The sequence below is a fragment of the Cornus florida genome, unplaced genomic scaffold (genome assembly GCF_030987335.1).
Source record: "Cornus florida cultivar Cherokee Brave unplaced genomic scaffold, ASM3098733v1 CherokeeBrave_3.0.0_Hap2_Chr06, whole genome shotgun sequence".
NCBI lineage: Eukaryota > Viridiplantae > Streptophyta > Magnoliopsida > Cornales > Cornaceae > Cornus > Cornus florida.
In genome coordinates this window covers 76,252,521-76,278,173 of record NW_026775576.1, presented here as the reverse complement: position 1 = coordinate 76,278,173, position 25,653 = coordinate 76,252,521, and the positions used below count along the sequence as shown (strand labels likewise).

Sequence of the window (25,653 nt, the reverse complement as noted above, 5' to 3'; positions counted from 1 at the left end):
CATATTGCCTGCCACACATGGATTGTTCTGCTAACTTTTCCCTCTTGCTTCGCACCCAATTTTTCATCATTTCAATACATTTACTTTTCTAGTCACACTCTATTATACACAGCCACTAAAGTCATTACATAATGTGGACTATATATATATATATTTTGAAGTGCTTGTTCCCTGATAGCTATGTTTTGTTACCGTTAAGTATTTTATGTGGCTAATTATCCTAAAAATACAAAGCTATGTCTATCAAAAATATTATACAAGTGGACACATACGTAACGTTCTGACATATTTTGGTTTTTTAAAGTAGTGGGCTTAAATTGATTGGCGGTTCCTCATAAATTTAATATGTTCATCCAATACCTAATTCAGTGATTGCTTGTCGTCAATTGATTAAATTTTTATTTATTTATTTTGGTAGGTGTCAATTGATTAAGTTGAGAATTATGTAATGTTGAGCTAGGAATAGACAAGTATTATGCACATATTTAGCTCATTAAAACCTACTGTATTGCAAACTGTAATTATAATAATACGTAGGAAAATAATGACCATATATTGATTATCTATATATTTCTTCTTTCTAAAGGTTCTGAAGCATTCTCCTGATTAGAGCTGTGAGATCTTGATTGCTAGTGTTCTGTTTGGCTAGGTGTAGTTTTCTTGCTTCTGTCTTTTGTTCGCCTCTTGTAGTCCCGTAAATGAATTAGATTCGGAATGGATCAGGTATGATCCAATTTGAATCCGGTAAGAGGGATAACTGATCCTATAATTCGGTGATTTATTTTAAGTGATTTTATGTTTGTGAACAATCGGATATCCGTAAATAATCGGATGTCTGATAACCGGACTCGTTAAAAAAATTTATATAAAAAAAAAACTTCAATGTCAAATGAGATTAACAAACAATAAATAAAAAAGAAAGAGAGAGAAGCAAGAGAAGAAAAATAAAATATAAATAAAAAGGAGAAGAAAATTGGTTTTTGATATTTTATTAAAGAAAAAACAATAAAGAGAAACAAAATAGAAAGATGGAAGAAGAGTAAGAAAAAAAATGATGATTAAAACTATGTTAATAAAATGGGGGGCGCACTCGACTTTTAACCTTAACTTTACAAGTAACTGAAAACTATTTTTTAAATGACACAATTACCCTTTCAGATTTCCTATATTTTTATCTCTAATATTTAATATTTTAGTTCTTTTAGAGAAGACAAAAAAATTAAAGAAATTATCTTTTCTTGTCGAGATTCAAACAAAAAAGTACCAAAAAAACAGAGTGATTCAAAAAAAAAAAAAAAAAAAAAAAAAAAAAAAAAAAAACTCTAGTTATCATACAAAAAATTTAAAAAGAAGTTATTTCTATTTAATAAATTATTTCTTTTGACGGGACCATCATAACCTACAAAAAAGTTAACTTTATTGAAGAAATTATTTGTTTCGATTGTATGAAAAGAAATTCACTGTTAAATAAATCATCTTCTTTGGGAGAACCTCCGAAAATAAAATTTTATTGCAAAAAATAAAATTATCTGTGTAGAATAAATTATCTTCTTTGGGAGAACCTCCGAAAAAAAGTATAGTATAGAAAAAAGAAAAGAAAAATGTAAAGATAGTTAAGAAGGTAAAAAGAAGTTAAAGTTGTATAAATGATAGTTACGACGTTATAAAATAAGGGATGAAGCATTAATGTATTTAAAGACTTTCTAGTCATTTCTTCTAAAAGAAAAAAATATATGTAGTACAATTAGAGAAAATTGGAGTATAAATATCGTTTCCCTAATAAAATTATAATACATATTATAGTATTAGTAATATATTTATAACATATTATGTATTATTTTATATCACATCGAATTGACTATAATTTGTATCTCGTTTATTGTTTAGTTGGCTAACTAATTATTAAATTCAGGTCACTGATATCAAATTGAATATTTCAATTCATATCTAAATTATAGGACTGAACTTAAATTAGAATTTTATTCATCAAAAGGTCTAATTGTTTGGTTTAATGCCCAGGAAGCACCAATGGACCTAGCAGTATTAGCCTCTTACTTTTTAGAGAGAGATCAGGGATTCAAGTTTCAGAAGAGACATATGTGTGTAAGTACCAAGTAGAAAAAAAAAAAAAAAAAAAAAAAAAAAAAGAACCCGGGGAGGCAATACTCCTTTGTGTTGCTTGTAATTATTTTCTAGTTTAATCAATACATCTTACCTTTACTACCTGGCGCTCTTGTTAGTCGCTCGGTGAGTTCTTCTCTCACCGAAAACCTGACTTTCTTTTTATTAGGAAATGGCGCTGGGTGCCATAGCTAATCGACTGAAATGAAAAAATAATAATAATAACTCACTAGTTAAAATAGGCTTTACCTAAATCCATTATTATTAATTTGTTTGTGAATACCCCTAACTTAAGTCATACAATTTTTCTCTACATGTATTACTCTCACACTTGGCGTGCTTTCTCGTTCTCAATATTTGTAACTTAATTTTATAATTTTTGCACTTTCATTCTCGAATTCGATCCCATTTCTAATCCCACTTTTTTTAACTTAGCCTCCCACTCTCCTCCCGCTTTATTTAACTTAACCTAGCAAACATCGAATTTTGCTATGCATGCACCACTGGTTAAAAGATCACCCAAAAATTATTCCTTTTTAGATCTCCTAATGATGGATTTAAAGATAGTCATAGGAATGTTGGAGGGTCATGACCTTATCGTAACTTTTTACCATATATATTTAATAAATTAATGTGTATATACACACACACACATATGCATGAATATAATTGAGATGATAGCCGGTTCATCTGTAATAGTTTTTGTTATCCTTAATTCTAATGGAATATTAAACTAAACAAATTAGTTGACATGAGTAGTAGTACTATAATCCAATTCCATGAATCAGTCCTTATCATACACTAATAATTAAGATCCAGAGTGGAAATTCCATTGGTTCTCGGCAGATACAACCAATACTGACTCACATATAAACATAATCAATATGAAATTAAGAATAAATTACAGAAAAGATTAGCTATTGTTGTCACAACTCAGCGGTGGACTGATTCTTTTTTGTTGATTTTTTTATCCCCCACAAATCGATAGAGAAAATAGTGACATACACATGACAGTACCATAAACGTTATTTTATTTATTTTCGGTTCTATTAGGACACGAAACTTCAAAAACAATGTTTAGTTTACGTACCTTTTAAAAATGGGATAGTTATCGCCTTGATGCTTTAGTTGTGTTTGACAACAAAAATAATATTAATTTTTAACAACAATGTGATTCGGTCTCTGAGGATTTTAAAAATGGGATAGTTATCGCCTTGATGGTTTTGTTGTGTTTAACAATAAAAATAATATTAATTTTTAACAATAATGTTACTCAGTCTCTGATGAGAGTATTTTTACTGTCATAACACAATCAAAAGAGAATTCAGGAATTGTCCATGGAGTGGCTTAAATTTTTTTGGGTGGGTTAATAGTAATAATAATTTTTTTTATATTTTTTTGCTGGAATAAAATTAGGTATAATAAATTTTTTTTTTTTTTTGGTGAGCCCAAGCCCACCTCTAGATTAGCTAGTAAACACACTCAAAACACACAGTCCAATTTTTAAAAGGTCAAAATGAATGAATTATTCATGTTTAATTTGTGGAATCGGCAGTCTAAATGTCAGTGTAATTTACTATGCATGTGTAAGTTGAGTTGATTCGAGAAGTTTCCTCCAGCAATAATAGGACATTTTAGTAGACTTATTTCATTTCAACGTGGTTGATTTGGGGTTGGAATAATAATCAATGTTTTGTAGTTTATACATCAATAATTGAAGGCATGTGGCGGTGTATTCCATGCTTTTCATGACCTCGAAAGTCTAATTATATATAAAAAAGATTCACTTATTCCTTAATAATGTCATTTACATATGGTGGCTTCCTAAACTACTCCTAACCTTTTTTTTCCCCTTTTATTTATTTATTTATTTTCTTTATTATCACAAAAATCATATTTTAAATAAAAATAATCCACATTTCTGAGTAATTTCATGTGTGGACTATCTCTACTAAAACAATGCTATTTAAATTTATTTTTTTAATTTATATGTATAACTAAAGGTTTTTTATTCCTTTAATGTACACAATAAACTCAAGTGTAAATTCAATCTATTCCACCTTTGAAATATTCACATGAAAAATAAGTAAAAAATCATTTTCGTTCTGCTAAAATAAGTAGAAAATAACTAACTAGCAAATAATTTAGTTTCATTTTATTACAGTACTATATAATTATATGGAACTTGTGTTCGTGTCCCAACTCCCTGGTGAAGAAAAGAAGAGGAAAAAAAAAACGAAAAACAGAAAAAAAAGTGCACTTACGTGTCAAAAATCTAGTGGTGAAGTCTACATAAAGGAAGCTTAGTCAGCCACGTGTCCAGCCAAGAAGCACGAGCCAAAATATGAAGGATGTGAAGAATAAAGCAAACCCCATCATGTCCCGTCCAACTCGCTCGCACTCGAATGGGTCCCACCACTATTTTTCTCTAACAATTGCCCCTCATAAACCCCTAATTTATCACCTCCGAGGTCACTATTTTTTTGCCCACTTAAATCTTGGTCGGTGGTACCCCTCATCTCCATCATAACAAGCCAAACACATATTTGTGGACCACATTTTGCCACGTAGGATTCAATCTTACAAAAACACAACGACCGACCCAAAGCAACGTCGTTTTCAACGAGGGCATTCAAGTCCTTCCACAACAAAAATAATGAATAAGCTCTAAATATTAATTATGAGCGGTCGGTCGCATGACAGCAAAAATAAAATCATTAATCATAGTCCTTGTGTCCCACATCAAGTCTATATAAAACTCCACTACGCTCCCCACTCACTCCATCAAACGGTCAATACTCCACTAACGACTACTTCCTAGAGAGAGAGAGAAAGTCAGGTCCTTGTGATTTGTGGTAGAGAGAGATGGAGGGAAAGGAAGAGGATGTTAGATTGGGAGCCAACAAGTACTCCGAGAGGCAGCCGATCGGCACGGCGGCTCAGGCCGGTGACAAAGACTACAGTGAACCGCCACCAGCTCCTCTGTTCGAGCCGGGTGAGCTGAGTTCCTGGTCGTTTTACCGGGCCGGAATAGCCGAGTTCGTGGCCACTTTTCTGTTCTTGTACATCACAGTTCTAACGGTAATGGGCGTCGTCAAGTCCCCAACTAAGTGCCCAACGGTCGGAATTCAAGGCATCGCTTGGGCCTTCGGTGGCATGATCTTCGCCCTCGTCTACTGCACCGCCGGCATTTCAGGTCAGAATTTTTAGGTTTGCTTACGCGTGAATTTCTTTTCATCCCCGTGAAAATTTTGTAACGGTAACACTTGAACGTAGTAGTTCGCATGATTCCTCATTAACATGTTTAATTCTATGTTTAAAATTAATTGAAAAATGATATTCCTCTTTCTGATATTAGACGTTCACTTTAAAAATTGTGATACGGAACCATAAATCAATTATAAGTTGTCAGTACGGTTGGTGGAAACCATGTTATTAGTACAACCAAAGCAATACGTACTAATTTTAATTTTCATAGTCTCGGATATCATCATATATTTCTACCATACTCATATAAAATACAGTGGTATGCATTCTACTTTCGGATTTTATATCACCATTTCTTTTAAATTATTTGAGGGTGAAGTGAACATAGTACTTAAAATTTCCCCGGCAAGAGTGACCTAGTGATCTATCTATTGGTTGATAGAATGTTCAATTTTAATTATGTGACGGGTGAAATTTAAGGTTTGAACATACATAAATATTTATATATACAGTTATTTATGTGATGTATGTGGGATTGGTGCAGGAGGACATATAAATCCGGCGGTGACCTTTGGATTGTTACTGGCGAGGAAGTTGTCGTTGACTAGGGCAGTGTTCTACATGGTGATGCAGTGCCTGGGCGCCATATGTGGTGCTGGTGTTGTGAGGGGGTTCATGAAGGGGCAATATGAGGTTCTTGGTGGTGGGGCCAATTCTGTGGCTCATGGTTACACAAAGGGCGATGGGCTTGGTGCTGAGATCGTTGGTACCTTTGTGCTTGTCTACACCGTTTTCTCTGCCACTGACGCCAAGCGTAGCGCCAGAGACTCCCATGTCCCGGTAAGCACAAATATATACTTCTATACATACCTGTGTATACCTATCTATACCTATATATATATATATATATATATATTTGATAAAAAAGAAAATTTTTTGATAACCTAAGTTGGAAAATTTTGATAGTTGGATCAATTTATATAGTCTACAAATTTAGCCATTGACTATTACTATTAAAATTCAATTGATAAATCAAGTGATAAAAACTTTGTAATAAATGAAATTGGTGAAACCATAATTCAATGAATCTCTTTTTAAATTCATATGTCGACAAGACAAAAGGAACAATAGTGGTTTTCCGATGTCACATTGAGTACCATATTTCATAAAATTTTCTTATATTTACTTGAGATATATATACTACTATAAAAAATTGATGATTTTTTGATGATCGTGTGATTGGACGGTTCAGATTTTGGCACCATTGCCAATTGGGTTCGCTGTGTTCTTGGTACACCTTGCGACCATTCCTATCACCGGTACTGGTATCAACCCGGCTAGGAGTCTGGGGGCAGCGATCATCTACAACAAGGCCCACGCCTGGGATGACCATGTAAGCACCACTTCTCTTATTTTATCCTTTAAGAATCTGTGTCCAAGTGACAATCCAAACGTTAAAAGACAACACATGATTGTGATCGATGCTGATTGGCTGAACCTTTATTCTTATTGTATGGTGTGATGCAGTGGATTTTCTGGGTGGGACCATTCATTGGTGCGGCACTAGCAGCTCTGTATCATCAGGTCGTGATCAGGGCCATCCCCTTCAAGTCCAAGTGATGCTTTCATCAAATTCCATGATCCTTTAAATTGTGGCCTTTGATGTGAATGTTTCAAGCATGCAGACCAAGGCCCTTTGAGTCTATCCATTTTTCTTTCTTTTGTTTCTCTGCGAATGTATTTGTGTAACTTATCTACGTGGGATGTGTATGGCATACTCTCAAGCACTTAGCTTTTAATGTAAGTCCAAGAGAGGATGCTAGTGGGCCCACCAAAAGTTGTTGGCCTTTTGGATCTATTGTATTTGTGTGGCTGTGTAATGTATATTTGTCATAATAGCACACCCTTTTCTCTACTAGCCTTTGTTTTTTTTTTTTTTTGGGGAGGATTGGCATTTTTCTTTTTTGCGTGCAGCTATAACCTAAACTCAAATCATTGTACTTTTTAATTTAAATAAATAATGATAATCCATTGATTTCTTTTTTTCCTACCCAACAAACAAATTATATCATTAAAGACGGAGAAATGATACAATCAAGGAGAAGAGCATTTAATAATCACGGAGATTAAATGTTCACTCAAAATTATTACATTCAGTAATGAGAGCTTTTTTACGCAACGACGACGACATTTTCTTGATGGGGAATCACAAGAGATGATTCCAAACAAACATTGAGAAGAGATATTACATCATAAAAAAACATAACCATTAAAGGTTCAATAGAAGCCTGAATATTCATAATAGATTGACAATCCCACTCAACAACATCTTGATAGCCCCAGCTATTGAGAAGCAGCAGAGACATACATACGTGTTAACACATAAAATTAGTAAAGAGACATACATTTAATTTCAGAGTTAAATATACATAAAGTAATTTCAATTTTAAATTTAATCACCAAGTTTTTAAGAGCACCTAATTTTGATTGGGCTAATGAGAGTGTGAATTGTTTTTTTGGGCCTGTCACTCGTGGGAAGGGGCCTAAGTTGTTGTTGTTGTATTTGTTCAATCACTCATGGCCTTTAAAAATTTGAGGGTCTCTAAATGTCGCCTTGGGCTAAGGCCGGCCCTGCCCATTATCACGACTCATCGTTGCGGCATTTTTCAGTTGGAATCATACGATCGTTACAAAATTGGTCCTTGTTCCCCGTTATCATCACCCATCCTCTTAGACCTCTCTCTCTCTCTCTATATATATATACTCTTATATTGGCACTTAAAGGGGTAAGACAGGCCCCAATTCTCTACATCACTATGTAGAAGTTTTTTTCACACTATTTTTCACTCTCAGAAGCAAGCATTCTAAAGTTGATTCAAGAATTTTTGGGTTCTTTTCGTTTTGAATTTGTGATCAACCTACTGTGTTGTGAAGTTCATTATAGTATTAGTCTATTCATCTACAATCCCAATATATCTCCCTATTGAATGAACAACTTCTCCCCCTCACTTAACAAGATCAATATGGGAGAGTTACTTGTTTTACCCCGGACTCGGGTCCGGGTCCTTTTTACTACTTTGGAAATAGTTTGTATAGGTTGAGCTTTACTAACTCGGTTGTTTATACTTTCCGGAGATACACCTTACATTTGGGAGAGTGGGTCGTCCTACAACCAACACTACTTAATCGAAACCCGCATTACTACGGTTTTGATTTAAGATTGTGAGCTAGTGAGTGAGGGTGAAATTTACAACAGTATTCTTATAGCTTAAATGAGGTTGGATTTATAAATAGAACTTTCTTTATATGGTCCGTGCTTATTATTTAAAATTACTGGTATGAAAAAACGTGACAGCTCAGTGAACAATCCTATAACATCTCTTCTGTTTTTGATTTACATGTCCATGGTAATAGTTATGTGGATTATTTTTAGGTATTTTGGATACTTTTTATTGGTAAAATTATTATCTTGTGACTTGTACTCCCTTAAAATTCTACAAGTAAACAGGTTTATTTAGTATACCTTCATGCAAAATTTCTCTCTATTTAAAGAAATAAAAAAGACAAATATAACTCATTCAGAATAAGCAATTATAATACTCTAATACAAGTGAATGTTGCTCGATGTTTTTATTGGAGGTCTAGGCGTCTATTTATATGAAGTAAGGTGGTGGAATTATGGGAGGACTCGTCTTGCTTGTTCTCCAATTCATTCCATATTGCTTGTCCTCCAATTCATTCCATATACAATCATTATTTACAATTAGAATTCTTTCCTTTTTACAATTCTTTCCATGCCATACTTTTCTTGTACAGAACTTGCTTTCTTTATTGAATCCTTTGTTTAGCAGGACTCGTTTATTCTCATATAACTTGGGTTGTATGTATCTTGAATCGTCTGGGCTTGATAAATGGGCCGAATGACCAATGTCAGCGATCTTGATAGAAGGGAAGATTCAACTTGGGCTTGTTCCGGATTGGGCTTTCCCATTCGGGCTTGATACTGATCGGATCCTTGCAAATATAAACAATATAAATTTGTAGTGTGATGACGTGGACGATCCTTATTGGAGGGTTTTTTGTTTTTTCCCTCCACACTTTCAAATTTGTGTAAATGATGATTTTCGGTATCATAACACGTTAGATTTGTAAAGAGAACTTTGTTTATATGGTTTATGCTAATTATTATTGAAAATCATTGGTGTAAAGAGAGATCATCAACGTTTAGATTTAGATGTCCATAGTCATACCATTATTTTGGGAACTATAAATGAAAGGGAGGTGATAATAGCACTAAAGTCCTACGGTGCTCCACTCTCTTACTTTCTTAAAATGAAATTACACAACAGTCTTAAGCTACACCATGTTTGGTTCTTATATTTTTTGATCTCGTAATTGCCTTCTGTTGTTTAGATACTCTTTCTCACATGGTCTGATATGAAACACAGAGTGAAAGTCCGAGAGAAAATTCAGTCATTGCTCATAGTGCGTTTTGATGCTGATTAATTAATGCTTTAATGGCACCGATATGGAATTTCAAAGCTAATATCAACAAACCATGAGAATCGATGCCAAGTGTTGAAGGAAAATTGGGATTGAAAATTAAATTGAAGAAATCACAGCTACATATTAATATCGAATGCAACATTCATAACTTTTAAAAAATATAAAAGTTATGGATGCAACATTTAAACCTTCTACTTCCACCGTAAGTACGGGTTGATCGCCTACCATGAATATATTTTGATATATGTCCCATTCTCTGCTTGTCACAAGCCTCCACTCGTGAAGCTTGAGGATAATTTTTGTCAAGTTTCTGATAATCGATCCATCAACATAAACCAGCCATTAGGATTTTTGTATTTGGATTCATATTTCAATCTAGGCCCGGATACGGATCTAGATCCAGATCCGATTCCTGATCTGATATGATCAGAAAAACAACATCAACGATCACGTAATTGCAACTATAATACGATTTTAAAAAAATTAAATATACAAGTACCTTTATAAAGAACATGAATCATAGTTTTTGCCGAGAAATAAAGAAGGAAGAAATTAAAAAAGTAAATCGGGAAAAAAAAAAAGTAAATCAAAATCACAAACAACAGTAATAGCAGTTCTAGTGAAACAACTAAATTATTTCAAAAAACATATAAAAGTCAAGAAATTAAAATCACAATATAATCTCACAAAATCACATAAACAACAAATTATCAAACCACTTTAGACTTAAAAAAAAAAAAATGAATAATAAAAAATAATTTAGACGGATTACACTTACAAAATCACAGACTTGACTTGGTCAGAGGCTGGGCAAGATCAAAACCGTAGCAATGCGGGTTTGGTTTAAGCAGTGTTTGTTGTAGGACGACCCACACACCCAGATGTAAGGTGTATCTCCGGAAAGTAGAAGCAACCGAGTTAGGAAAACTCAACCTATACAAACTATTTCCAAAGTAGTAAAAAGGGCCCGGCCCAGGCTCGGGGTAAAACAAGTAGCTCTCCCGTATTGATCTTGATGAGTGAGGGAGAGAAGGTGTTCATTAATTCAATACTAAGATATATTGGGATTGTAGAGGAATATCAAATGCAACATCCATAGCTTTTAAAAAATATAAAAGCTATGGATGCAACATCTAAACGTTCTACTTCCACTGTAAGCATGGGTTGATCGCCTACCATGAATATATCTTGATATATATCCTATTCTTTGCTTGTCACAAGCCTCCACTCATAAAGCTCGAGGATAATTTTTGTCAAGTTTCTGATAATCGATCCATCAACAGAAGCCAGCCATTAGGATTTTTGTATTTGGGTTCGTATTTCAATCCAGACCCAGATCTAAACAACAAAAGGCAATTACGAGATTAAAAAATGTAGGAATCACAAATGGTGTAGCTTAGGACTCTTGTGTAATTTCATTTTAAGAAAGTAAGAGAATGAAGCACCTTAGGACTTTAGTGCCAATATCAGCTCCCTTTCATTTATAGTTCCCAAAATAATGGTATGACAATGGACATCTGAATCTAAAAGTTGATGATCACTCTTTACACCAATGATTTTCAATAATAATTAGCATAAACTATATAAACAAAGTTTTCTTTACGAATCTAATCTGTTATGATATAGAAATGTATCATTTAAACCTTTTTGAAAAGTATACTAAATAAACCTGTTTAATTATAGAATTTTAAGAGAGTACAAGTCACAAGATAATAATTTTACCAATGGAAAGTATCCAAAATGCCTAAAAATAATCCACATAACTATTACCATGGACATGTAAATAAAAAACTTATAATAATATTAATAATTATAAGCATAGACCATATACAGAAAGTTCTATTTATAAATCCAACCTCCTTTAAGTTGCAAGAACACTGTTGTAATTTTCACCTTCACTCGCTCGCTCACAATCTTAGAGGCATAAGCAAATTAAAAACTAGAAATGCCTTTTCATTTGGGTTGGATCGGCCCAGGAACTAGTGGCAGATATACATTTGGTAGGAACAAACAAACTATAATACTATCAATTTAACTAGCTTAACAAATAGTAATAAGAATCCAAAAGGGGGACAATTTAGGAAACCCGAAGTTTTGGTAAAAAATCAAAATACCTCAAAGATACTCTATTACACTACTGTTGTAGTAGTGTTAAACCAAATCAAAGCCCTTTGCAGTACTATTACCAACCCTGGGAACAAAGTGCTTATATGGTCATCAAAATATCCCATATCGCGTTTCTCCGTATCCCAGCCCCTGGTATCTTATTCACCATATCATTAACAATACTATCCAAGTCTCAAGTCCCTGACAAACAGAGGTAAGTCGCTGCCATCCAGTGGAACACGAATCGCCTTCACTCTCTGTTCCCATGGAATATTGGCTCTCGCAGACTGATTAGGATGATACAGATTAGTTAGAAGCGCAGAAAAAAAGCATCAACTTCATCCCATAGCCCATCTACGATCCGCACACGATTTGCTTTTAGCCATATATCTATAGGGCATTTCATAATCAAAGTCAATCCTTTGCAGTGAACTTAGCAATACCCCATGTATAGGTAAAAACACATTTTATTCTCCTAAAATTTAAATTTAAAAATACAAAACATCTTAATAAGGGTCTCAGAAACATACATGTACAGGGTAGTAGGTCATCCACCAAGTTACTGAAATGAAATAAAGTTAATAAATAACACTAACAGATATACATGATCTTCTATCAAAGTAACGAAGTGAACGAAGTCAACCGACACATTTATACGAGCTAGCCAAAACATTTGTCTAATACCATCGCAAGCCTCATAAAATCCCAATTACAGAATTCCTCCATTTGGTTCACATCACCAACATTTAAACCTTTTACTTCCCCCGTAAGCATGAGTTGATCGCCTACCATGAATATATCTTGATATATATCTGCTTGTCACAAGCGTCCACTTGTGAAGCTCGAGAATAATTTTTGTCAAGTTTATGGTAATCCATCTATCAACAGAAGCCAACCATTAGGATTTTTGTATGTGGGTTCATATTTCAATTCATACCCGGATCCGGATCTAGATCTGATCCCTGATCATATCAGATCAGATCAGATAAACAACATCAACGATCACGTAATTGCAACTATAATACAATTTTTTAAAAATTAAATATACTAGTACCTTTACAAAGAACAGGAATCACAGTTTTTTGCCGAGAAATGAAAAAAGAAAGAAATTTAAAAAGTAAATCGGAAAAAAAAAACATAAATCAAAATCACAAACAACAGTAATAACAGTTCTAAAAGAGAACATGGTGAAGTAACTAAATTATTTCAAAAAATGTATAAAGGTCAATAAATCAAAATCACAATATATTCTCAGCAAATCACATAAACAACAAATTATCTAGCCACTTTAGACTTTAAAAAAAAAAAAAAAAAAAAAAAAAAAAAAAAATAATAATAATAATAATAATAATAATAATAATAAAAAAAATTAGATGGATAACATTTACAAAATTACAGACTTTACTTGATCGGAGGCTGGGCAAGATCAAAACAATGGTAAAATGGGTTTGGTTTAAGCAGTGTTGGTTGTAGGACGACCCACTCACCCAGATGTAAAGTGTATCTGTGGAAAGTAGAAGCAACTGAGTTAGTAAAGCTCTATACAAACTATTTCCAAAGTAGTAAAAAAGAACCGGGCCCGGGACCGGGCCTGGAGTAAAACAAGTAGCTCTCCCATATTGATTTTGGTGAGTGAGGGGGAAACGATGTTCATTCAATACTGAGATATATTGGGATTGTAGAGGAATATCGAATGCAACATCCATAACTTTTAAAAAATATAAAAGCTATGGATACAACATTTAAACCATCTACTTCCACCGTAAGTATGGGTTGATTGCCTAGCAAGAATATATCTTGATATATATCCCATTCTATACTTATCACAAGCCTCCACTCGTGAAGGTCGAGGATAATTTTTGTCAAGTTTCAGATAATCGATCCAACAATAGAAACCAGCCATTAGGATTTTTGTATTTGGGTTCGTATTTCAATCCAGACCCAGATCCGGATCAAGATCCGATTATCAGATCAGATCAGAAAAACTAAATCAACAATCATGTAATTGTAACTATAATACAATTTAAAAAAAATTAAATATACTAGTACCTTTACAAAGAACATGAATCACAATTTTTGCCGAGAAATGAAGAAGGAAGAAATTTAAAAAGTAAATCGGAAAAAAAAAGTAAATCAAAATCACAAACAACAGTAATAACAGTTCTAAAAGAGAACATGATGAAGCAACTAAATTATTTCAAAAAACGTATAAAGGTAAAAAATCAAAATCACAATATAATCTCACAAAATCGCATAAACAACAAATTATCAAACCACTTTAGAATTTTTTTTTTTTTCAAAAATGAATAATACAAAAAATTTAAACGAATAACACTTCCAAAATCACAGACTTGACTTGGTCGAAGGTTGGGCAAGATCAAAACTATAGTAATGCGGGTTTGGTTTAAGCAATGTTGGTTTTAGGTCAACCCACACACCCAGATGTAAGGTGTATTTCCAGAAAGTAGAAACAACCAAGTTAGTAAAGCTCAACCTATACAAATTATTTCCAAACTAGTAAAAATGACCCGGGCCCGGGACTAGACCCGGGGTAAAACAAATAGCTCTCCAATATTGATCTTGGTGAGTGAGGGAGAGAAGGTGTTCATTCAATACTAAGATATATTGGGGTTGTAGAGGAATATTGAATGCAACATCCATAGTTTTTAAAAAATATAAAAGGTATAGATGCAACATTTAAACTTTCTACTTCCATCGTAAGCACGGGTTGATTGCCTACCATGAATATATCTTGATATATATCCCATTCTTTACTTGTCACAAGCCTTCACTCGTGATGCTCGAGGATAATTTTTGTCAAGTTTCTAGTAATCGATCTGTCAACGAAATCCAGCCATTAGGATTTTTGTATTTGGGTTCGTATTTTAATTAAGACCCGGATTCGGATTTAGATCCGATCCCTGATCTAATTTGATTTGATCAGATCAGAAAAACATCAACGATCACGTAATTGCAACTATAATACGATTTAAAAAAAAAATTAAATATACTAGTACCTTTACTGTAACGAACTGGTCATTTGCCTTCCTTTCCTTTTTCCTGAAATTTTACGAATGAATTTTTTTCGTTTAATTTTCTTTTCTGAGCTCTGTTTCGTGTCGCTTAGTGTCATCTCGAGTGCTCGGAATTGGTTCCTGAGACTCTTTTCCGTGGATTGACAACTTCCTTTGAGGACCGAGTCATTTTCACATTTTTCATTTTTTGGGCACTATGCACCATTTCGTCTTTTCCCTATTCTGTCATTTTCCCTATTTCGTCTTATCTCCGTTTGTCAGTTTTTGGCACAACCTCACATTTCGTGCTCAGAGTTAGTTTTTAACTTCATGTGTCTTCATCTCGAGTGGTTTTCTCGAAATATGTATCTTCACTTTTGCAAGAAAGTACTCTGGTTGCTCTCGGTGTCCATAGGGGCATGGATGTACAATTCTTTAGAATCTTTTTCATTTGTTGGGGTGTTTTTCGTAAATATCTTTTGAAGATATTTTATTTCAGGGGCATCTAAGAAAATACCTTTTGGAAGATATTTTCATTCTGGGACAATTTCGCAGTTAACCCTTTTTGTAGGGGCCATTGTGCAATTAACAAAAGTTATTGCAAAATGTCTTGTCTGGAGCCTGGATCCTCGTACGGGATTCATTTTCACTTTTTGTTGACTTGTAAATTCATAGAATTCCGTTCTGGTCGTTTTTCTCCAGTTTCAGAGTTTCTGGATCCGGTTGCCGCCGAACTTGTTCGGGGCATAACTTTCTGCTCGAGACTCGGTTTTCGACGCCGTTTCTTCTGTTGTTCATATTTTCTTATTTTGAATCTTTTTTGTTCACAGAATTTTGCCATTTGAGAGTGTTTGCTCAAAATCCATTTTTCCGAACCCGACGGTGCCATTTCGGGGCACTTTTTGAGATTTCTATAAATAGGTTGCCCTAATTTTTAAAATCAGATTTTCAGACCTTCTTCCTCCTCTTGGCTGACAGCCATGGGAGCCCAAGGGGTTGCCTTCACTCTTTCTTCTCCTCCACTTGATTTCCTTGGTAGAAATCATTCGGCCTTAGCATTTATTACTTCCCTCGACGTGCACTACCTTTTGCCCTTATTAGAATCCATTTTCGACAATTTTTTGAGTTCGGGTTTGGAGTCAAGTTGAGATTTTTATGGGGTTTCTTGCGGATTCTTGTTCACGGTGTTGTCCCCGACAAAACCTCTCGGTATCGTCGAATTCGGAGCACTTTTATTTTGGTGGGCCTTTGGGATTTTCATCTCAAATTGAGGTAGGAGATGTTTTAGGTTTAAATTCTTGTTATATAGCATGCTTGTGATGCTTGTACTACTTGTTTGCATGATTAAATATAAAATTTAGAGATTTTATTATTTATTTATCTTGTACGGGATCTAATTTTCCCGGTTGTTCATGACTTGGTTTAAACATGTAGCATGATTTTATATTGCCCCTTGATATGCTCATTGTCGTGTATTAAAATTGGAACATTTGAATAAGTATTAAAGATTTTATTTAATATTTATCTTAGGTGAAAGATTAATTCACATGACCTTAACTAGCTTGAAATCGATATGTGTTAGCATATTAAATTAGGCTTTAACATGCTCTCCAACATAGTTGAATTTGAAAGCAATTGGAGGTGTTTTGAAAATTAGTAATTAGTAATTAATTTAATTAATTAATTTGCCTCGAGTGTACTATTCACTCTATTTGAATTCCGACATAATATTCTTGATTTACATGCCATATAGCTTCACATATATTTGATTTAGAATATTCGGTTAGGTTTTGAAACCTTTTATTTAATTAAATTCCATGTTTAGGATTTAAACCTCATGGTGATATACAACTTGGAATTGTATTGTGGCATGCTAGAAAATTAAGTTTTGGTATAGTTGTTCACATGTATTAAATTGGGATTAATTGCATGAGAATTGTAACTTTTAATTTATATTTAACTTTAGTGAAAGTTTAATTCATATGGTCATAAATTGAATGAAATAAACTTGTAATGTGATATTACATTAGTCCTTGGCATGTTCTCTAAGATATGTTAAATTGAGAGCATTTGGTTAAGTTTGAAAATCTAGAGATTTTAATTAAAAGAATTAATTAAAATCTATTTTGTGGTCCCATTAGCTTAATTAAGATTTTAACTTGATATTTGTATTGGCCATGACTTGTTTACTAGTATATATTAATTGTGGACCATTTGAAGTTGCTTTAGAACCTTGGTAATTAAATTAGCATGATTTAATTAGAGTTCTACTTGTTGTTCCAATAACCTAATTGAGTTTTAGAATGAATATAGGTGATGACCATGCCATGTTCCTTAATATGTATTAATTTGAGGTTATTTGGAATTGAATTAGAATCTAGGGAATTTAATTATTTTTATTTAATTAAATTCTATCGAATTGAGCCATGGATTTAATTGTGTTTGAAAGTCGTTTCTATAACAAAATCCTGGACATGGACTTGTTATATATTCATTTGGTTATATTTTGAGCATTGGATAACATAGTTGCTATGTTTATACTCATGAGAATATGTTTTCCTTATTGAATATATTGTTGCCTTGTGTAATGATTTGCACATTTCGTATTTAACATCATTCATGCATAGCGTGTAACGAATCGCACACTGAAGATTCGACATTCATCACATCATATTAGTTGTGGACTTAGAGCATATATTGTATAGGTTTCCAAATTTGGTTGTGCTTGGTAGATAGTTGATTATCTTGCATATTCCTGTTGATATATGCGTTGTTGCACAACTTGTTGATTTTGGAAACTTGGGGATGTCGTTGTTTGGCTATGGCTAGGACGTGGTTTTAGTACGGGGGATAGTCCCTCTATATAGTCTAGTGCGCACATAGGGAGGTTACCCATGGGCTAGTAATCCTAAAGTAACTATGTTGTCAGTCTGATCCGGCGTGACGTCCGAGTATCCATTTTATTTGATTTCGCATTTCATTTCAAGTTGATAACTAGATGATGTTGTAACTTGTTGTTTCTTATTGTCGTTCCATTTTAAGTTACATGATGTTAACTTTGCGAAATTGTGCTTTATGCGTTGTATTGGAAGTTCCAATATTGGTTAAATTGCATCGATATTGAAAATCGTGTTTTGACATTTTAATAAAGCTTAGGATTGATCCTATTGATTCATTTATAACATAGACGTTAGGTGGCATGAACCACTACTGTTATTTTGTGCTTTAGATTCTAAGTTGATGGCTTTGAGAACTTAAACCTTGTTGCATTGTATAACATGCTCTTTTGTTGTTGAATTGCATGGATAATGTGATTTTTGTTAACTTGTATTCAAATATGCTTTTATCATGTTGTATGGATTCCTTTAGACTTTGTTCAATTACATTGATAATGTGATCCGTGGTAACTATAAACTCGTTGTATTAATCGGATTACTCCAACTTTGATTTGTTTCATTCATGTATTTATATCATGATTCTTGTTACTTTGTATAACATATTTCTATGTTGCTGAAATGCATGGATGATGTAATTTATGCTAGAAACACTTTAAGGTAGCTTAGGATGCTCCCCGAGTCTCATTTCGATATAGACGTTAGGTGGCATGAACCTCTTTAACATGTTTCACCTTAAGGTGATAAATTTGTAAAATGCTAGGTCGATGCATGCTCATCTCCTACGAGTAGCTTTATGTTACTCACCCCTACGATACTGGGGCATATTTTAGGTACGAAGACTTGGTTCGTGACGCCTAGCATTCCTTGGATGTCGTGTAGCTTTCAAGTTTCCATTTCATGTAAATGTTAGCATGAAATGTCATTTTGTAGACTTATATGTCAAAATATGTATATTTGATTCCATGTATGTAATGTGTACTTAAGTACACTCCTTTCAATGTATTTGATATGTATGAGATGAGGCCGGAGACCAATGACCATTATATTGTATCCTATGTATCTTTTGATTTCTTGAAAAGCTATGAAAACCTTGAAAAATCGTAAGTCATTGGTTCACCATAGTTGCCTCAGGTGTGGGAATTCCGTTTTTGTTCTTTCATAGGGTCTTATAAATCATGTTTGAAGTGTGGCCAAGGGTCAAACGGTCATTTGACCCCGTTTTGTATTTTTGGATTCCGAGTTTTCATTCCAAGTTCTATTTTTGCCTTTTTGCCCGTTGGGGGGTCGGATTTTGCATCGGTGGTATTTTTAAGTCGTGGACTATTGTAGCACATCCTAATAGGTAAGTTATGTTTGCGTGCATGGTCGTTTTCAGGCAAAACCTTATCGTTTGTGTTTTGAACTTCTTGTGAATTCATTTCGCACTTTTTTTGCATATTCTGATCTAGGGGCATTATAAACTTTTCACGGTGGTTTTATATCCTTCTTTTAACATGGTTGAATAGAAAACGTGATTTTGGGGGGGTTTCTTTTTCGTGTTTTTCCAGAAAATGTCGTCTTAGTGCCGGAAATCGATCCCAAAGTTCAGCTTTAAGTTTTCTATTTAGCAGCTTTTTCGACCCTCTGGACCAGATTTCTTGGGAGGGCATTTTGGGCATTTTACATTGCGTTTTTTTTTTTTTAATTCTCTTGCGAGTCACGTAGAAAACTCAATTTTAAGGGGGGTTTCTTCTTTGTGTTTTTGCAAAAAAATTCATCTAGGCCTCTAAATTCAGCCTTTGATCCTGATTTTTCTGAAAAACAAACCCACAATAGCTTTATGGGCTGCTGCTGCCAGCCATGTGTGCACCAGCGCGCGAGCGGCGTGCATGGGTGCGCGCATGGGCGTGCGTATGGGGCTGTTGTGGCCCCTCGTCAGGCTGCCGCAACGTCAATTCTTCTTTTGGGCTTTTTTCCTTCGTCCGGACTCCGATTAAAGTGAATTTTTTTTTGAACTTGACTAATTTTTCACTGTCTTTCCAACAGTGTGCTCGGTTGCACCCAGTTCTTCCTAGATAATTACCAGTTTACCTTTTTTCCTTAAGTGCTCGTTTTTCTTCGTCATACCGTTTCTCCTTCGTTCGAACTCCGAATCATGCGATTCTTGAGTCCATCTTGATTAGTTTTTCGTTGTCCTTCCAGTGGTGTGCTAGGTGGCACCCATATCTGTAGTTTTTAGAAATGACTATTTTGCCCCTGGGGGCTTAATTGTCATATTTTCGATCTTTTGCTTCCGCATGAGTTCTTGTTGAGTTCCACGACCTCATGGAAGGTCACTTTGACTTCTTAGAGTCTTGTTTTCTGTTTTCGCTTTCGTATATCGGATCCGTTATCGGGTCAATCTTCGGTTCATCACAGGACACGCTGGCCTAAAAACCAGGGTCGTCACATTTACAAAGGACATGAATCGCAATTTTTCCCCAGAAATAAAGAAGAAAGAAATTAAAAAAGTAAATCGGAAAAAAAAGTAAATCAAAATCACAAAGAACAGTAATAACGGTTCTAAAAGAAAACATGATGGAACAACTAAATTATTTCAAAAAACGTATAAAGGTAAATAAATCAAAATCACAGTATAATCTCACAAAATCACATAAACAACAAATTTTCAAACCAATTTAGGCTTTAAAAAAACAAAAGAATAATAAATTTTTTTTTTAGATGGATAACACTTACAAAATCACTGGCTTGACTTGGTCGAAGGCTGGGCAAGATAAAAAACCGTGGTAATGTGGGTTTGGTTTAGGCAGTGTTGGTTGTAGGACGACCCACTCACCCATATGTGTATCTTCGGAAAATAGAAGCAATCGAGTTAGTAAAGCTCAACCCATGCAAACTATTTTCGAAGTAGTAAAAAGGACCCGGGGCTGGGGCCGAGCCCGGGGTAAAATAAGTAACTCTCCCATATTGATCTTGGTGAGTGAGGGGGAGAAAGTGTTCATTAAATACTGAGATATATTGTGATTGTTGCAGAATATCGAATGCAACATCCATAACTTTTAAAAAATATAAAATCTATGATGCAACATTTAAACCTTTTACTTCCACCGTAAGCACAGGTTGATTGCCTACCATGAATATATCTTGATATATATCCCATTCTTTACTTGTCACAAGGCTCCACTCGTGAAGTTTAATACTCCAAAGTAAAAGGTTAATAGTAGACTCCACTATCAGGGACCATTTGCAGATAAGAATCCACCGAAAGCAGATTCTGAAGAGATAAGAATCTACCGAAAACAAATTCTGAAGACATAAATGTCAAAAGGCAACAGTTTAAAGATAAATGTGTTTAGCAATAATTCAAGATATCTTATCTCCAATGTATCTTACATCTCAGCCATCGATGCAGCATCTGAAATCTTAAACGTTGATCCATCTCTCGGTTCACTCTATAAAAAGAGCCATTTAATTCAAGAAAGGATCATCGAGTTTAGCTTCCATCAAGCATTCCAGCCTTCAGCAATAACTTCCTAGTGTGTTTTCTTTTGTCAAATATTGTGTGAGAGTGAATCCATGTATAAACAGTGTGTGTTCATGTATATAATTTTCATGAAATAAATCATCCAGTTTGCTTTTATTCAAAAATTTCTTTTCCTTATTTAGTATTTTTTAGTTCTTTCGAGCAAAAGACTTCAGTCGACAAAAAGATCAAACATATAGATTTTATTTAGCTAGACAGTGTAAATCCTATAATTTTCTTGAATCCAACTAGTACAAGCAGCCTTAGTTTTTTTTTTTTTTTTTTTTTTTTTTTTTTTTTTTTTGTGAATTGACTCGAATTGTTGACTTGTTACCCAATATTGCCGGTGTTTTGATGTTATTTCAGGGCATTATCAGAGCGTTATCAAGTTCAGTAGTCATTTCTGTGATTTAATTGTTAATTTTATCTCTATGTTATTGCATGCTTCTATCAGAGCTATATTGTTTCGTTAAATGAAATTTATATATAAGATCTTTTGTCTAAAGAAAGTCTATAAGTCTAATTTAATCTACTGTGAAATATTAATCTATTGTGAAAAAATATTTTATTCAAAGATCTTTCCATATATTAAATTTATTTCATGTTTTAAGGATTTTTGTTAAAATAGTAGTGTTTTGGGTCTTTAGAGTAATATAGTTTGTTTTGTGGTCCAATGTAGAAAGTAAGTTCATTTATTAGAAATAGTTTGTGTGGTTCATCCATTTATTGACGTTTTATGACTTTGACTTCATGATTATGTAGTATATACACCAAAAGCCCATGTAGACTTGTCAATGGATCCGATTATTATCCGAATCCGATCTGATTAAGCGGATATGGATTGAACAAAAAATCTGATAACCCGTTTATGATTCGAATCTAATAACCCGTTAGCTTAACCAATCGGATATGGATTTTATCGATCCGATCCGATAATAATCCGATCCGAATTAAAATTATATATATATATATATATATATATAAGAGTCAACCCCAAAAGCTCCAAGCCCACTTCTTATTCCGAAGCCCATTCCTCCTTTAATCTCTATTTAAAGCTTAACCTAAATAACTCACAATATCTGTTCTCCCACTTACACAGCACTACCCTTGCCGCAAAACAAATTTCCCCAAACATTACTTCCACGTAGCAGAGCTGCAAACCTGTAACAGAAATTAGAAAAACGAAGCCATCAATTGGCAACTGCTACAAAATATTACTCCTCTCAGGTTAATGTTCTTCCTTTCTTTCTCATCCGATCTCACTTCTTTCCTCTTCATATTGGCATGATCGAAATTGGGAGGTTTTTTTTTATTTTTTTTTTCATGGTGTGAGATTTAACACTGAAATTGATATGGAAGTGAAGATTGACATGTAATAAGCAGTTTCAGGAGAAAATGAAACAAAAAAATAAAAAATAAAAACTAGTTAATTCAAAAACCGGTTGATTGTAGATCTATTGCAACTATAATCATTAATCCCTTCTGTCGATGTTGCTGTTAATTCTAGCATTGTATTGTTACTATAAATTTTCCCCCTAAAATTTGTTACTGTTAATTCTAGCACATGTTCGGATGCTACATGAGGTTTAGGCCCAGTGGTTTCATCTTGTTCATTGCCATATGTGTGTACACATGCATAGATTCATCATTCACATATGCAGATTTTTCTTTTAAATTTTTTTATTGATATATATTTTGCCTTAATTTGGCAGGGCATGAGGATATGGCAGATAAATGAACAATCGGATCGGACTATCGGATCAGACATTCGATAATCAAGTAAATTGGATACGGATTGACTAAGTAAAAATCCGTCGGATTATCAACCGAATCGGATCACTCTTTATGCTTATCGGATTTAGATCGGATTGACCATGATCTGGTCCAAATCCGATCTGTTGACAATCTATATATTGGTAGTTAACCCCTTATTCAAAGCTTCAAACTCTAATTAGGATGGATTCCACATGTCATGTGAGATTTAACAATTTAACAACAAATTTATAAAAACTCATTCGAGAAGATAAAATGGAAATGAGAGGGAAATAGATAGAATTGGGGCAAAAAATATAAAGTACTTACTATTAATGAATTGTCGGCAATTGTCAAACCAATTCTTAGAATTTTCACCGTACATCTGTTAAATGATGTACAAAATCACCATAAATAATTATAATTTAGTACTATAAAATTACTAATTTGTTGCTTAATAGGGTGACTTATCTTCCACCACTACCATTTAGAATTGTGATTATTAATTCATTTCAACATCATTTCATATTTGTAACCAAACAAGAGAATGAAAATGACCATTCTATTTCATTCATGTGTATTAAACTAGGCCTCAAGTCATCCACGATGCACACTTAAAAACCCTAAAACCTGAGTAATGTCTCTGAAGTAGGTTAGAGGCCCAATCTAAATTGTATATCCCCTTCTACAACCTAAAACACTTAAAAAAATAGTAAAATCGTCAATGTTTATTAACTTTGGTACCGTTAACACAAATATCAAACCTACCCAAAAAAAGAAATATATATATATCAACCTAGATGGTGAACTCGTTTTTATACACCACTCATAATAATTGAAAATCATAAAAGTTTTGCAAGATAAGTTGAAGGTTTATCTCTCAAGAGAAATTCGCGACGTTATCGGCTAGAGTTGCATCAAACAGGCAAATCATGATTAGCTTCTGGATTAATGGTGGTAGCTGGTGCGTGCTCAGCTTCTGGATTGATGGTGGTAGTCGATGGTGCCGAGTAGGAATCATCTATTTTGTGGTAGGGGTGCAAGTTGGGCAGGCCCAACCTAGCCCGGTCCCAACCCAAACTCAACCTGAAGTTGGGTTAGGTTCGGCCAACCCGATTAAGTAACCCAAGCCAAAAAAATTCCCGGCTGGATGGGTTGACCAATCCAACCCTTTATTATTATTATTATTATTATTATGCAAATTACATATTTGTTTGAAAATATCAAAAAAAAAAAAAAAAAAAAAAAAAAAAATTCTCATGTCCCGTTGGTATTAGAACTTAAGTATTCAATTATTAATTTTTGGGTACTTTGGAGTTTGCATGATCTCGTCGGAGGAATATAAATGTAATATGTGTGTGTGTGTGTGTGTATATATATGTTATTTATTATGTTTGGTGTGGTTGTAGCTTCTAATGAAATGTCTCTTCATGAATGTTGTAAAAACAATATAAACATAAATCTTATGAATATAACAAAAGACAATTCAAGTTGGGAAGAGGTTTTCCTAATTTGAGTAGATGCATCATAAAAAAGAGGGTTAAGTGCAAAAAACCCCACCTACTATCGATATAGTGCAAAACGGTCCACGTGTGATAAAAAAACCTCCCTATACTATCGATTTGGTGCAAATACCCTCCTTGTGACTTAAATGACTGTAATGACCTCATGTAATTAGAATAAATTAATAGCTAAAAATGCATCCTATGTAAAATGACCATTTTGTCCAATTGCCAAAGGAGTTTGTTTGGGACCAGAATAAAGCAAATCCCATTTTGTCTATACCAAACAACCAAACACTCTTGCTCTGCAATAAGAAACAACCAACACCAAACACTTTAACTTTCAGTTGTGTCTCACCGATTTGATGAAGGAAAGTGTCGTCGGAACATCTCGGTCTTTGTAACTTGCTGAAGTTTGTATCGATTGAATAAAAGAGAGCTTGCCGACTTATCTGCTCTAGGTCGCCACTAGAGCTTTTTTTGCCTCTAAATAAATCACACCGGAGTTATTCAGTCTTTGAATCAAGCTCGCCGGAACTGTTGATGCAGAATGAAACTCGTCGGACTTATTCATGCAGCTTGCCACAAAGATACAAGGTGGAGCTCGCTGGTTCTTGTAAGTTTCTTCTCATTGAAGTTTCTCAAGTTCAGTTGGTCATTGGGGACGCTTGCTGGTCGTATATTAGCTCGGTCGGTCTGTTTGATCTCTAATCTCACTTGAGTTATGGCACGATGGATGGGTATGGACTTATCTCTATGTTGTAACTTTTTTGATTCATTTAGGCTCGTTTGTTTAAACGTAAAATATTTTTCAGAAAATATATATTTTTTATTTTCTGTTGTTTGGTTGTCGTAAAATATTTACGAAGAAAAAAATATATTAAAATTTAACAGAAATAACTTATTTATCAATTTTGGGCAAGTTATTTTGCATGTCCTGACTTGACCTCAATTTCGACGTAGATCTTTGCCAAATACTGAAAAAGTAAAAATAAAAGAATATTTTACCTAAAAAATAAAATATTTTTTAGGTCGAAACAAACAGA

At 33.9% G+C, this 25,653-nt stretch overlaps 1 protein-coding gene across 1 annotated transcript; it reads left to right on the top strand.

Annotated features, from left to right (window-relative positions):
* Positions 1-4,896: 4,896 nt before the first annotated feature.
* Positions 4,897-7,246, top strand: LOC132312153 (aquaporin PIP1-2). The gene is made up of 4 exons (XM_059810407.1): positions 4,897-5,317; positions 5,873-6,168; positions 6,581-6,721; positions 6,856-7,246. Exons 1-4 carry the CDS (start codon positions 4,987-4,989, stop codon positions 6,946-6,948), a joined length of 861 nt encoding a protein of 286 aa, XP_059666390.1. The 5' UTR covers positions 4,897-4,986; the 3' UTR covers positions 6,949-7,246.
* Positions 7,247-25,653: the final 18,407 nt, after the last annotated feature.

Coding starts and splice junctions, on each gene's coding strand:
- LOC132312153 (XM_059810407.1), top strand. CDS start 4,987: ATGGAGGGAAAGGAAGAGGATGTTAGATTGGGAGCCAACAAGTACTCC. Junction 6,169..6,580: donor CCAGAGACTCCCATGTCCCG/GTAAGCACAAAT, acceptor TGGACGGTTCAG/ATTTTGGCACCATTGCCAAT. Junction 6,722..6,855: donor CCCACGCCTGGGATGACCAT/GTAAGCACCACT, acceptor GGTGTGATGCAG/TGGATTTTCTGGGTGGGACC.